The 13980-nt window shown below is 40.2% G+C and overlaps 1 protein-coding gene across 2 annotated transcripts in view; it reads right to left on the bottom strand.

The window, feature by feature from the left end:
- pnpla7b (patatin-like phospholipase domain containing 7b) overlaps window positions 1-13980 on the bottom strand; it is a 322850-nt gene that overhangs the window by 258800 nt on the left and 50070 nt on the right. For both annotated transcript variants that reach the window (XM_048558715.2, XM_048558716.2), the window contains 3 exons: window positions 12394-12534; window positions 8029-8188; window positions 5899-5979 (listed from right to left, as the gene is read on the bottom strand). In XM_048558715.2, coding sequence (XP_048414672.1) covers window positions 5899-5979; window positions 8029-8188; window positions 12394-12534 — 382 coding nt within the window. The remainder of the gene's footprint in view (window positions 1-5898; window positions 5980-8028; window positions 8189-12393; window positions 12535-13980) is intronic.

The raw sequence follows: 13980 nt of genomic DNA, 5'->3' as shown, positions 1-13980 counted from the left end.
AAGAACTCGAAATGCTCAGTCTGCCAGACTCAGCAGTGACAGGAAAAGTACAAAATCGGTCCAAGTGAGGAAATTGTTGAAGGTGAAAGATAACAAGCTAAGAGTTTCTGCTCCCAACTGTTATCCAGTGATTTAATCATGCAGAAGCGACTCAGCTGAAGACACGATAAAATCTGGCCAAAAGCCTGCTGTTTATTTTCAATTAGAGTTCAGAACCAGCACAGTTTTGTGAAAACAAAAAGATAAGGATGACAAGATTCGGGAATTGTGAATGACAAAAGAAGTTAAGAGCTTAGTCAAAAACAAAAAGGAAGCATACAAAAGGAGGTTCAGGACACTGAAGGGTACAATATATAATGGCTACAGGCTTCAGCGGAGAAATGGCAGATGGAGTTTAATCTACATAAAAACAAGAATGCATTTTGGAAGATCTAATGTGGGAAGGAAGTATACAGTAAATGGCAGACCCTTAATAGCATCAACATATAGAAGGATCTGGGGCATTAGTCCACAGTTCCCTGAAAGTGCTTGCCTTCAGTCAGACAGTAAGTTAACATGTCATGTTGTAGCTGCATATATCTTTCGTTAGGCCACAGTTGGCCATATTGTGTACAATTCCGGTTGCCACGTCACCAGGCAGATGTGAAGGTTCTGGAGAAGGTACAGAAACAGTTTACCTGATGTTGCATGTTTGGAGGGAATTAGCTTTGAGGAGACATTGGACATAATTGACTTCTTTTCACTTGAACATTGAAAGATGAGGAGTGACCTGATAAAAGTTTACAACATCGTAAGCACAGAAAGAATAGGTAGTCAGTGCCTTTTTCTCAGATGAGAAATATCAATGGCATGGGAACATAGGTTTAAGGTACAAGGGGGTAAATTTAAAGGAAATGTGGGAGGCAATTTATTTTTGTTTATAGTGAGTGCTTGGAATACGCTGCGAATAGAGACAATGGAGGCAGACACAATAGCAATAGTAAAGAGGCATCTTTACAGATATATGAGAACAGACAGAGAACAGAGGAATATGGGCCATATACAGGCAAAAGGCTTTTAGTTCAAAAGTCATCACGTGTTAGCACAGACTTGGTGGGCCAAAGAGCTTGTTCTTTGTTCATTCCAAACATACAAAATAATTAAGGGGCAAAAAATACAAATAACTATCACCAGGAAAAAAAAAGTAACAGGGAAACTAATAGGACTAAAGGCTGATATGCCCCCTGAACTTGTTGGGTTTCATCATGAACAAGTCTGGATGAGTTAGGAGGGTTTTTAAAAGGAGGTTGCTACAGAGATAGTGGAGATTCTGGTGGTAACCATCAAGAATGCTGACATTCTGGAAAAATTTCAGGGGATTGGAAAATCACTCATGCAAAATACTTTTGTGCAGAATCCAGATAGTGGGTGTGCACCAACCCTCCTAACCCATCCAGACTCACTCCCCACCCGGTTCTCATAACCTTGCATTCCCAATGGCTAATCCACCTAGCCTATACATCCTTGGACACTATGGGTAATTTAACACGGCCAATCCACATTATCTGCACATCTTTGGACTGTGGGGGGAAACCAGAGCACCCAGTGGAAACTCACGCAGACACAGAAAGAATATGCAAACTGCACACAGTCACCCAAATCAAACCCCCGCCCCTGGCGCTGCAACGCAGAGCTGCTAACCACTGAGCCACCATGCCAAAACATCAAGACAAAAACTGGTTACAGGCCAAATAGCTTAGTAGGAGGCATTGGGAAACTATTAGTGTCTTTTCAAGGAAGTAATAACAGAGTATTTAATAGGACACAATATCAAGCAGAATTAACATGGCTTCATGAAGGAAATCATGCCTGACAAATATATTACAGCTCTTTGAAGAGGTAACAAACAGGGCAGATAAAGGGAAACAGTCAATGTAATATATTTGGATTTCCAGAAAGCATTCAATAAAGGTATCACACATAAGCCTACTTAATAAATGCCCTTGGTGTTGAAGATAGTATATTAATATTGATATGAACTGACGAAGTGATAGAAAACAGAGTTAGGATAACATGGACATTTTCAGGATGGCAATCTGTAACTAGTGAGGAGCCACAGGGGCCAGTGGGACCATAATTATTTACAACACATTCATGACTTGGATGAAGTGGAAAGGCAAGTGTTGAGGGTGATGCAATATATCTACAGAGGGATACAGACAGGTTAAGTTAGTGAGCAAAAATCTTGGCAGATGAAATGCAATGTGGGAAAAATAGGTTATGTACTTAGGCAGGAAAAGAACAGCAAAATATTATTTAAACAGAAAAAAATTGCAGTAAGCTGCAGCATCAACGGATTTATGTAGTCCTTGTGCATGATTCACAAAAGGCCAACATCCAGGTTCAGCAAGTGATAGGGAAAATAAATGCAATATAGGCTGTTATTTCAAAGGGAATGGTGTATAAATGTAGGGAAGTTTTGCTAAAACTATAGAAGGCACCAGACAACAGCTAGAAAACTATGAGCAGTGTTGGCCCCTTACCTAAGGAGAGGTATACCAGCATTGAAAGCAATCCAGAGAAGGCTCATCAGGTTAATCCCACGTATGCTGAGATTTTCTTATTAAAGGCCGAGTAGGTTGGATCTCTACTCATTGGAATTTAAGGAGGAAAAAGAAGAGAGACTTTACTGAAACTTAAGATTCAGTGTAGGTGCAGAAAGTTTCTTTTCCACTTATGAGAAAGGCGAGGACAGAAGGCATAATCTTAGAAAGGAGATACCCAAACACAAAGATGAGAAGGAAGTTCTTCTGAGGGTACTGAATTTGTGGATTCCTTTACCACAGGGAATCTCCAAGGCTAGTCATTAAGTATATTCAAGGCTAAGACAGACAAATTTTGAATCAGTAAGGGAATTGAGGGTTATCAGCCATGATCTCATTGTTCAGCTTGGTTGGCTCACCAAGCTGGTTTGTTGCTCCACAGACGTTTCATTACCATGCTGGGCAACATCCTCAGTGCAGCCTCCGATGAAGCGTCGGTGTGTTTTCCCATCTGGGCTTTAAAAGTCTCGAGTCGGTTGAGCTGGATTGCTTCACTTTCGGTTTTCCTTCGTAGTGCAGTGTATATGGGGTCGAGTTCTACGTGTTTATTGATGGTTGTCTTCGTGGAGTTCCAGGCTTCGAGGAATTCCTGTGCCTGTCTCTGCTTAGTGTGTCCCAGTCGAATCGGTGGTTCTTCTTATCCACTCATCTCAATCCACACGGATAAAGGAGAACCACCAATTCGACTGAGACAACACCAAAATCCTGGGACAAGCAAAGCAGAGACAAGCATGGGAATTCCTAGAAGCCTGGCACTCCATGAAGAAAGCCATTAATAAACAATACAACTTGACCCCATATACACTCTACTATGAATGAAAACCAGAAGTGAGACAATCCAGCTCAATGGACCCCAGAGTTCAAAAACTAGGTGGGAAAACATACTGACGCTTCATCAGAGGCTGCACTGATGTTACACAGCACAGTAACGAAACATCTGAGGAACAACAAGCCAGCTCAGCGAGCCAACCAACCACAACATCCACAACCCGAGCTACAAATCTACTTGAAAACCTTACACGATCTCATTAAACAATGGAGCTGACTTTATAGGCTGAATGGTTAACTTCTACTCCTACATCTTATGATTAAAAAAAAGTTCCTTTCTAAAATTCCTTTTTCTTTGCATTTCATTCCTGAGAAGTGGATGAAGAAAGCTTCAACTTCCTCTCTCTTTTTAGAGCAATTACTTTGTGATTTTGTTTTCGAAGAGAACACTGGGAGAACTCCTATGCCTAACCTTCATCAAGGAATGTCACAAATTTGGTTTGAGATCTCATCTGAAAGATGGAATTTTTGACAGTGCAGCACTCCCTCAGTACTATAATGAAACGCAAGCCTAGATATTATACTTTTATTTCTAGACTGAAAGCTAAACCCACAACTTTTCAGCAGAGGCGGATTCATTGTTGCGACATCAGCCCATTTGTACACAAGACGTTCACAGCAGCAATCTGTTCACGTATTTTAATGCTGATCGAGGCATAAAGCCTCGAAGAAGCTCGGTTTCATTCTTGTACTCAAGTGGAGCAGTGAAGTGTCAATGGCATAATGCACTCGAGTCTCTAGAGTGGGCCTTGGCCTTACAACCTTCTGATTCTGAACACAAGAGGTGGGGAGGGGATGAAAAGGAACAAGAATGCATGCATAACACTGAAGTTGAAAGATGCATTCAATCTGATAAATGTGATCTTCATGAGTCAGTACATTACAGAGACAATGATTCCCTCCCAACATACTGTCACTCATTGAAAGATATTCATTTGTTTGGCCGTATCAGAAATGAACACAAAGTGAGCACTGCTTCTCAATCAAAACAATTATGATCGTATCAAATAATTGAATTGAAGTTTAGCACAGACATTCAAACAAAACAATAAACTTAAATCCCTGATTGTTATTCATACAATGTTTCTTTTACAGATTTCAGCTCTTATTAACAGAATTAGTTGTTTCTAGATCACAGATACACCATGGCAAGTGCACCATGCTAGTAAAATATAGGACACCTCAAAGTGCATCCCTGTCACGATCAGTGACAAGAAAAGCTTTTCACGTGAGTGTGCCACTTTCTCATAACAGAACTATGTCAAAATGAGTTCTGGTCATGAGTAGGTTGAAAATTTGATCCAGCAATTTTTACTCATCCCAATAATCTGTGGAAAAAGGTCCCTTCCTGAACACCTGCAGTCCTTGTGTGTAGTGACTTTTGGGTGCAATATTACGATTTGATTCACCTTGAAGGTGAAAGCTGAAAATGTTTTCCTTTAACAATTTTAAAAAAGGGGCTGGAACAAGGAAACAAAAATCATAGGTTGCTGATATCTGGAGATAAGTAAATAGACTCAACACCAAATGGAAAATCAATTATTTATGTTTATGCCTATCCGTCAACACTACAAAATATGGAAGTCAATGCAAGGCATTAAACAATGTGGACCCAGATGATCTAGTTATGGAGAACATATGCAAAATGGTGACAGAATCCATGTGAATTGCTGATTGCGTAAGAGTTCTTTGCACACTTCTGAGAACAACCCTAAAAGAACAGGCAAATTTACAGTTTTTGACCTCAGGCAAATATTGGGCAAGATACTGATATCATTATTCCACAGGTTGACATTTACAGTTAGTAGCTGAATCAAATATTTTTAAAAAGTGCTCTCTTAAATCCATGTGACCAGGCCTGTAGATCCAACACAAGTGAATTAAACTCAAAACACATAACAAGTACTTTCTGACAGCATTTTCTAAGTACAGACTGCTAAGGGTTATAACTGGTCTCAAGGCCCTGGTCCTCGAGTCATGGAGGTAGATCAAGACACAATTCCGGCATCTAATCAGTAGCTGGTATTCCTTCTAGAGTATGTTTGTGTGCATGCTCAGTGAGGGTAAGATTATGGTAGATACTATTCTAGCCCTGTATCCCAGCAAACCCTGTCTGGATCCTAGATTCGGTCTGATACCACGAACAGCAACTGATGTTGTTCAAGTAAGCACACCCCAAAAGGAGTCAGGTTTAAGTTAGGGAAGGCTCATGTTGTCAAATATGACCACACATATAAGAACTACTAATTTCAGTAACTGTATGTACGGTACGCAACAGTAAGGTTCCACTTTGTGGAAGACAGCCACATTTTGATAGATCAAAAGAATTTATAAGTTGTTAAATATTTTGCAAACATTAAGCAAGTTGGAGCATCTCCATCTGAATTTTAAAAAAGTAAGCGAAGTACTGTAGTTACAATTGTGACTCACATCTGGCAACTAAGAAAACTCATTAAAATGGTCTGCACATCGTGCACTATTTACTTACAGTAATTACATCCAGAATGCTGAGAAGACTATGCACACTGTCACCTGGTAAAACTTCTTTCACCACAACTTCAGTGCCATCCTGTTCATACAAAGAACAAAAAGTTACATACTGATTCAAGCAACTACTTGAAGTCACTAAAGTGTTTCAATTAATCTTACCAACTACTCTAAACTGTCCTTTTGATTATCTGGCACAGTTCATCAGTATACCAATATATTGCAAAGAGAAAAGGCATCATGCTTCCAGGCAGAAGTCTATTATTTGCTCGCAAAAGAACTTGACATTCTGGCTAAATTTGTCTTCCACAATTTGAACATGTGCCCCCTTTCTACAGATACAGATTATATCATTATCAAATGAGGCATACAGAAGCAGAAGCAAGCCATTGATGTGTTAACCTTTGCTGCACACCAACATTCAATTAGATCAGCCAGCTGACACATAGTTTAACCTCATCCACCGACCTTCGATAACCACCTATAACTATTAAAGCTCACGATTAACAAAATGTATCTATTAGACTTATTTATACAATGGGTTTTGTATAATCAGAATTAAATTCAGAAACTGAGTTATTTATTTCTAGATGCCTCTGCTGTCAATCACGCCGTGGTGAAACACCACAAACTGCAAGTTCACAGGCAAGAAGCAATTTGGTTTCATCGCAGGCTGCTTCTAAGTAGCCAATTATGGATGGCCAGCAACAGAGATCTGGAGTTGGACTGCATTACAACGATCTGGACAAGAGAGAGAGGTGAATGAGAAAATTCATTGTAAAGAGGCCATTGTGAGATTTTTTGCAAATGCATGGCTAGTTTGTATGTCTGTAACTGGAAAACTGACACACAATTCACTGTTGCATTTTCTCAGTCAGAAAACCTGGATTCAAGTGCCTGGGCATATGATCCAAGATGTCAACTGTATGATGCTTGTAACAGATGGTGCCATAGCAGTTCTAACTTTAAGACCACATCTGCCTATTCAGAGAGTCAGATTTGGTACTCAGGGCTTTATGGTATTTATCTGAAGAGAAGAATTTTGAACAAATGCCTTTTAGCTCCTCTTCTTTCTTGGTCAACATTATACCTTCAACTATCACCGGAAAACAGAGCAGCTGATCTTTCAAGTTGTTGCTGTTATAAGACTTCATATGAACAAAGTGGGAGCAACAATGATCTTTAAACAACTTTTCATTTCTGAGAGATATTATACAGGCCTTTCATTCTTATTTTTAAACCAAAAACAAGCCACTTGGCAAAGCTGTTGCACTGTTGCATCAACCTTTTGGACAGAAGGATTAATACAACCATTTCTTTTACTTTATTTGTCTGTCGGAAGGATTTTTCTTGTTTTTGAGTATTTATGCTTAAAGTTTAAAGTGCTATCATGAGAGATACAAATAGAATAAGCTACAGCATCTTTAAGAAGCTGGATCAGTAACTGCGCAAATAAAGAGCATTGGATGAGAAGAGTTAATAAACTGGTTAGTTTGAAAGAATTGGATAACGATCAGGGCAAATATAATCAGTACCATAAGATGCTGTGGGGAGGGATTATTGAGTGACAGCGTGGGGTGGTGAGATTGCTGGTATAATTACAGTCAGTAGCACAGGATACTGTCTGGGACGAGCTACTGAACTTAGCAGTATGCAGAAGCTAGTCTTATATCAAAAGAGCTGGTCAACAACTTTAGCCGTTGACTTGGAAGAGCAATCAAGCTCAACACTGAGGGAGCGGATTAATCCAGATAGGGTAATCCATAGCAGGGATATCTGGCAGAGTTACAGTCAGTAACAAAGATCACTAAATGGGAGGACTTACTCGCCTGACAATGGGATTAATTCCTCTATCACAGCTGAAGCTCCATGAATAATGACTCCTGCTCATAATACAAATCCTGCTTCATCACACATGTCAAACACTGTAATTCCTCAAAGACAACAATTTCAATGTGATTAGACTCTGCTACTTAGTCATAACTTTTAAAAGAAAAAAGTGAGCTTATTAAAATCAGTGGCTCTAAGTTTTGACCTGAACCAGAACATGCCACTAATTAACAGTACCAGGATAAAACATTCCTAAATGGTTGAAGCTGTTCTTAGGTACAAAAGGTCTGCACAATCTTACATTCTCATTGATGCAGAGCTCCAGTCTGCCGTCCTGTACCACATAGATGCTGTCATCAATCTCGCCTGGACGGAAGACGTATTCCCCTTCATGGAACTGTACGAAGAACATGTGTTTACACAGTTCCAGAAACAGCGGTTTCTCAAAGTGTCCCAGCACCCTTCAAGGATAAAGAATGACATGTTGCACTACTATACAAATAACAGAGGCTGCTGAAAATGCCACATTAAGTCCACTGGCATTTGTACAAGGAGAAAATTACATCAGATTGTTTAACTCTGCATTCTCTCTGACCCTTATTTCAGTTTAATGTCAGAACCATAGTCACGTGTATGATCATTTCTGATTCCCCATTGTAAGGAGCTTCATTCAATATACTAACATAGTTGATGTCAATCACACTATGGTATAGAAGAATGAACTGGAGACCACCTGGGGAAGCACAGTGGCAAGTGGTTAACACTTTGGCCCCACACCACCAGGGACCCAAAGTTCAATTCCAACTTCCAGTGACTGTGTGTGGAGTTTGCAAATTCTTGACTGGAACAAAGTACCCATCCGAGGGCAAGCCAACAAAAGTCACGCACGGGATTTCCAAGAGGCATGGTAATCAACCTTGAACTTCATCAACAAACATATGGAAATAGGCCCCATATACCAACAACTACAAAGCAGAACCAGATATGAGGCCAACTACCACATCAGACCAGAACACGTAAGCCACAAGCAGGGCAGACCAATAACGCTTCAAAGGTGCACTGATGATGTTACCTAGTATGGTGACGAAATGCCTGCAAACCAACCTACCAGCTCGGCAAACAAATCAATAGCCTCATTCTCCCCGTGTCTGCCTGGGTTTCCTCTGGCTGCTCAGATTTCCTTCCACAATCCAAAGATGTGCAAGTTAGGTGGATTAGCCATGCCAAATTGCCCAGTATCTGGGGATGTCAGGTCGGGTGGATTAGCCACGGGAAATGCTGGAATAGGGTAGGGGGCTGGATCTGGGAGGGATGCTCTTCAGGTGGTCAGTTTGGACACAATGCGCTGAATGGCCTGCTCCCACACCGTAGGGAGTCTATGAAAATGAAAATTTGAAATGACAGCTTGACTCCTTAATCATTGAGATAAGCTGTTTCAAGGTTGATTGATTCTTTTAGACTGCTAGGTTTAAAATTACACTGGATCATCCCAGGATCCCTGGTCCGCTGCCAAAACACAGGACCCAAATTTTGAAAACTACAAGTTCAGATACCTTATTTTAACCGGAAAACATGAGAGTAAAACAGTCTTCATTAATATCTATTCAAAGTTATCAAGATGGCATATATTTTCACATACAAGAGAAGAGTTCCAGTTTTCTACTACACTTTGTGTGAAGTGCTTCATGACATTACTTCTTAAATGACATAGCTGTTATTTCCTATTCGCAAGGCCCGAACCAATGCGTTCAGGTACATAATTCTTTAAAGTTTGAGTCACATATAGACAGCATGTTTGCCTTCATTGATCAATCCTTTCAGTATAGGAGTTGGGACGTTATGTTGAGGATGTACAGGACATCAGTGAAGCATCTTCTGGAATACTGTGTCCGGTTCATAGATATAATGAAGCTGGAGAGGGTTCAGAAGATTTTTACCAGGATGTTGCCGGGTAAAGGGCTGGATAGGCTGGGACTTCTTTCACTGGAGCGGAAGAGGTTGACAGGTGATCTAACAGAAGTTTATAAAATAATGAGGGCTATATAGAGAGAGTTGATAGTAGCTGTCTTTTCCCAAAGATGAGGAATTTCAAGACTAAGGGGATTTTAAGATGACAGCAGACAGATTTGACAAAAAGACACGAGGGCAATTTTTTTTTTTAAAAGCACACAGGGTGGTTTGTGTGTGGAATAAAGTTCCTGAAGTGGTGGATGTGGGAACAATTACAATGTTTAAAAGACATTTGGACGGATAAATGAATAGGAAAGGTATGGAGGGATATGGACCAGGAACAGGCAGGTGGAACGAGTTTAGTTTGGGATTATGTTTGGCATTGAGTGATTGGACCGAAGGGTCTGTTTCTGTGCTGTACGACTATGGCTCTATTACTAACCCGTGAACTACTTTAATCATTTGTATGTTCAGCCCACTATGTCCAAGCCCCAGAATTCCTTACCTATACATTTCTGCCTTTTGCTCTTCCTTGAAGGTACATCTTTAGGAAAACTTCACTGACAAAGATTTAATCACCTAACCTAATCTTGGAATCCCTAAGACGTGGAAGCTGGCCATTTGGCCCATCGAGTCTGCATCAAACCTCTGAACAGCAGCCCACCCAGTCTACTACTCTATCCCTGTAGCCCTGCATTTCCCATGGCTAATCCACACAGCCTCCACATCCCTATGGCCAATCCGTTTAACGGGCACACCTTTGGACTGTGGGAGGAAACTGGTGCACCCAGAGGAATCCAAGACAGTCACGGGGAGAACGTGCAAACTCCACACAGATAGTCATCCTAGGGTGGAACTGAACCCAAATTGGCGCTGTAAGGCAGCAATGCTAACAACTGACCCACCATGCTGCCCGAGTTTCTTTCATTCTGTTCATTTTCCTTGGAAACACCTCCACAAAACACCTTGTAAAATTTTATTAAAGGTGCAATACAATTGAAAATTGTTGTTGCTTACACTGCCAAGCACCCCCACTTTAAATATAGTATTATATACACTTTTTTTAAGGTATAGGTGCTACGCCGCAATCAGATTACCATAGCGCCCATCAAGTCAGTGAATGAATCTTAATAATGGCTTCACCAATACTTTACGATGTTCAAAAATTGTTTGTTTAGAGGGCAAATAACTTGCGCCATAAATAATAATGCGGCTTAAACTTCAAGTCATAGCTTTCCAATAGTCTTACAAAGTTGTCTACTCACATTTATTTTGAAATAATTAACTCAGAACTGTCAGTATTAAAACTAATCCTGTCATTAACCTACAATAATATACAGCCGATTCAGCTAATGAATCACTTAGGTACAGAGAAAGACAGACAGATGAAGATAGATGCATTGCTACAGAAAGCATTACCATGTGCAATAATCTTCATTTCAATTTTAACCCTCCCATTCTGTACCTGTTCTCACCCCCCATCTTATTCCTTTTCATCATCCTGAAGTCCTCCTTTCCTTTCTGTCTGCATTTGCTCTCTGTAGGTCCATCTTCCATTATTCATTCACCACCACAGCAGTTCATCCTTGATCAAATGTCAAACCTCAGAGAGAAGTTCACGGTTCCAATGAGTAACTCCAGAACACTAAGGTTTAATCATGACCTCTGCAATCCTGTAGTCAGCAGCTTCAACTGTTTAAAAAGGAAGACTGGCAAAAGAAATGTAGGACCTCAGGACATCCAAAGTACTTCACAGTCAACAAAATATTTCTTTAAAGTGTCGGGACAGTACTGCTGGCATGTAAAGCATAGCAGTCAGTATGCACACAGCAAGATTCCATCACATCATTGTAATAATAACCAGGTCATTATTTTAATAATGCTAAAAAGAAACAAAAATTATCACAAAGGGCACCATGGAGATCTCCCCTGCTCTTCTTAAAAAATGGTAAGTTGGAATCTCAAAAGGGTGAGATTACACTGGAGAAGGTTCAGAGGATATTTAGCAGGACGTTGCTTGGGCTGGAGTGTTTCAACTATGAAAATAGACCAGAGGCGTTGTTTTGAGTACAAAAGGTGGGAAGGGACATACATGATGAAAAGCATAAAAATTCCCATTAGTAGAGGTATTAATACCCAGCAAAGATTTGAGGTAAACGGCAGGAGGGTTAGAAAGAATTTAAGGAGAAATATTTTCACCCAGAGGATTGTGGTTATCTGGAACACATTGCCTGAAAGGGTGATAGAGGCAGGAACCATTACAACATTTAAGTAGTATTTAGATGAACACTCGACACACTATTGCAACAAGGCTCCGGGCCACGTGATGGGAAATGGGACTGCAGTAGGTGGATGCTTAAATGACCAGCGTGAACAAGATGGGCTGAAGGGCCATGTGCCATACTGTTATATTCTCCAACTGTTATGATTACATATACCTTGGACTGTTAACACAGCCTCAGCTTAGCAACTTGTCTGAACAGTGTTAACCCAGTAGTGTTTCCTGAGTGATGTACAAACTTCACATGTGAGGCTACCACTGAGTGACAGCAGACATTATTTAATGTGTTTCAACATTCTGAATATTACTCAAAGGGTTTATTGATACGTTAAACAACCCTGAAATAAGTATGAGTGCCCTGTAAGGAACATCAAATTTGCAGAGCCGCAGCATTAATTATACAGGTGAAATGCCACTACATACTTGGATGCTTACCTAACATTCTTGAGCATGTAAAGAACCTCAGAAGGCAAGTGGGAATTTTTAACATCAAATTCGGTCAGATCAGCCTCCAGAAGTGACGACGGTGGTTCTTTCGGCTGCAAGGTTGGTGGCTCCTTCTTCAGTCGGAGTATTCTGCAAGAAATCAACAAAAAAATTAATACTGCAATTAGTTTTTTTTAAAATGCTGAGATACTTTGAAAATAATAACAGTTGTAAATAATAATTAAAAACAATTGAATACTTGTCTCCATCAGCACTACACCAAACAGCTCATCTATTAGCATGCGCACCAACTGTTAGTAAATCCTCAAGACCCCCACCCTCAGTGACGATCCCTGTGGACAATTATTTCTAGCAAATCATACCATTTGTTCATGCTCTCTTTCTAAGGCAGTATATTTTGAGGTGATTGTACAATAGAAACACTGGACTTCCACAAAATACTATCCCCAAAATATTTAAAATAAAGACAAAAAAATCCTATGACAGTTCTGACTGACGAGGGTTATCAATGAATATGTAGGTCCAAACCAAATACTCCCATTCCTGCCAGGAACACAGTGTACCAACATGACAATTTCTGTTAATTCAACAAGACCACATTCAACAGTAGCAGTCAAACTTCACAACTTTAAATTCAAGCGTTGTCATTGCCACCCTGCATAGAATTAATAATCAGCTGAGAATTTGCAACTTGTGTCCAACATTGACCACCACTTGGAATTCTGCGATAGAGGTACTGAAACCCATAAAATCCGTAGAAGTGTAGGCCATTCAGTTATCGAGTCTGCTCCACTACTCAATTCAATCATGGCTGATTTGATAATCCTCAACACCACTTTTCTGCCTTACTACAGATTAGGAATCTGTCTGCGTCAGTCTTATTTATACTTAATGACCCAGCCTGCATGGCCTTCTGTGGTAAAGAATTCCACAGATTTACTATCTTCAAAAAAATTCCTTCTCATCTGCTTTAAACATGTAAACCCTTATTGTAAGGCATGCCCTCTGGTCCTGGATTCTCCCTCAAGGGAGAAACAACCTTTCTGCATCCAACCTGTCAAGTCATTTATGAATCGTGTACGTTTCATCGAGGTTCCCTCTCATCTTTCTAAACTCTAATGAGTACAGGAGCACATAATGCACTTAAGGCTGTCAAAAAGGTTGACAGATACTGCTGCTACAACAGAATGGAAAGGGCAGAGAAACATTTAGTGTCTGGGATTTAATGATCTCCAGACCTAATTTAACATCAGTGCAATCACCCCAAAGTGCACAAAAATGCCTCAACACAATTTTGGAATGCAATGTTAAATTATTCCCGTTATTTACATAACCAGTGAGGTACCTACAGCAACCCGTTTCTCCAGGCATGACCCAAGTTTAGAACAGCAAAATTCATAATTGTACAACTGGCAAATGTTTGTATATGATTTTGGAGACACTGTATGCTTTGGTTTATGATACTCATGGATAGAGAACTTCTTTCCATAAGGGAAGAAATCTAATTTGGTGATGAGATGCTAAGAGCAAAATGAGTGGCATGAAAGGGTGGAAGGAATAGGATGAAGATGGAAT

Source organism: Stegostoma tigrinum, chromosome 29, assembly GCF_030684315.1.
Source record: "Stegostoma tigrinum isolate sSteTig4 chromosome 29, sSteTig4.hap1, whole genome shotgun sequence".
NCBI classification, from domain to species: Eukaryota; Metazoa; Chordata; class Chondrichthyes; order Orectolobiformes; family Stegostomatidae; genus Stegostoma; species Stegostoma tigrinum.
The sequence above is the reverse complement of the archived record's forward strand: the minus strand, read 5'-3'. Positions and strand labels throughout refer to the sequence as shown.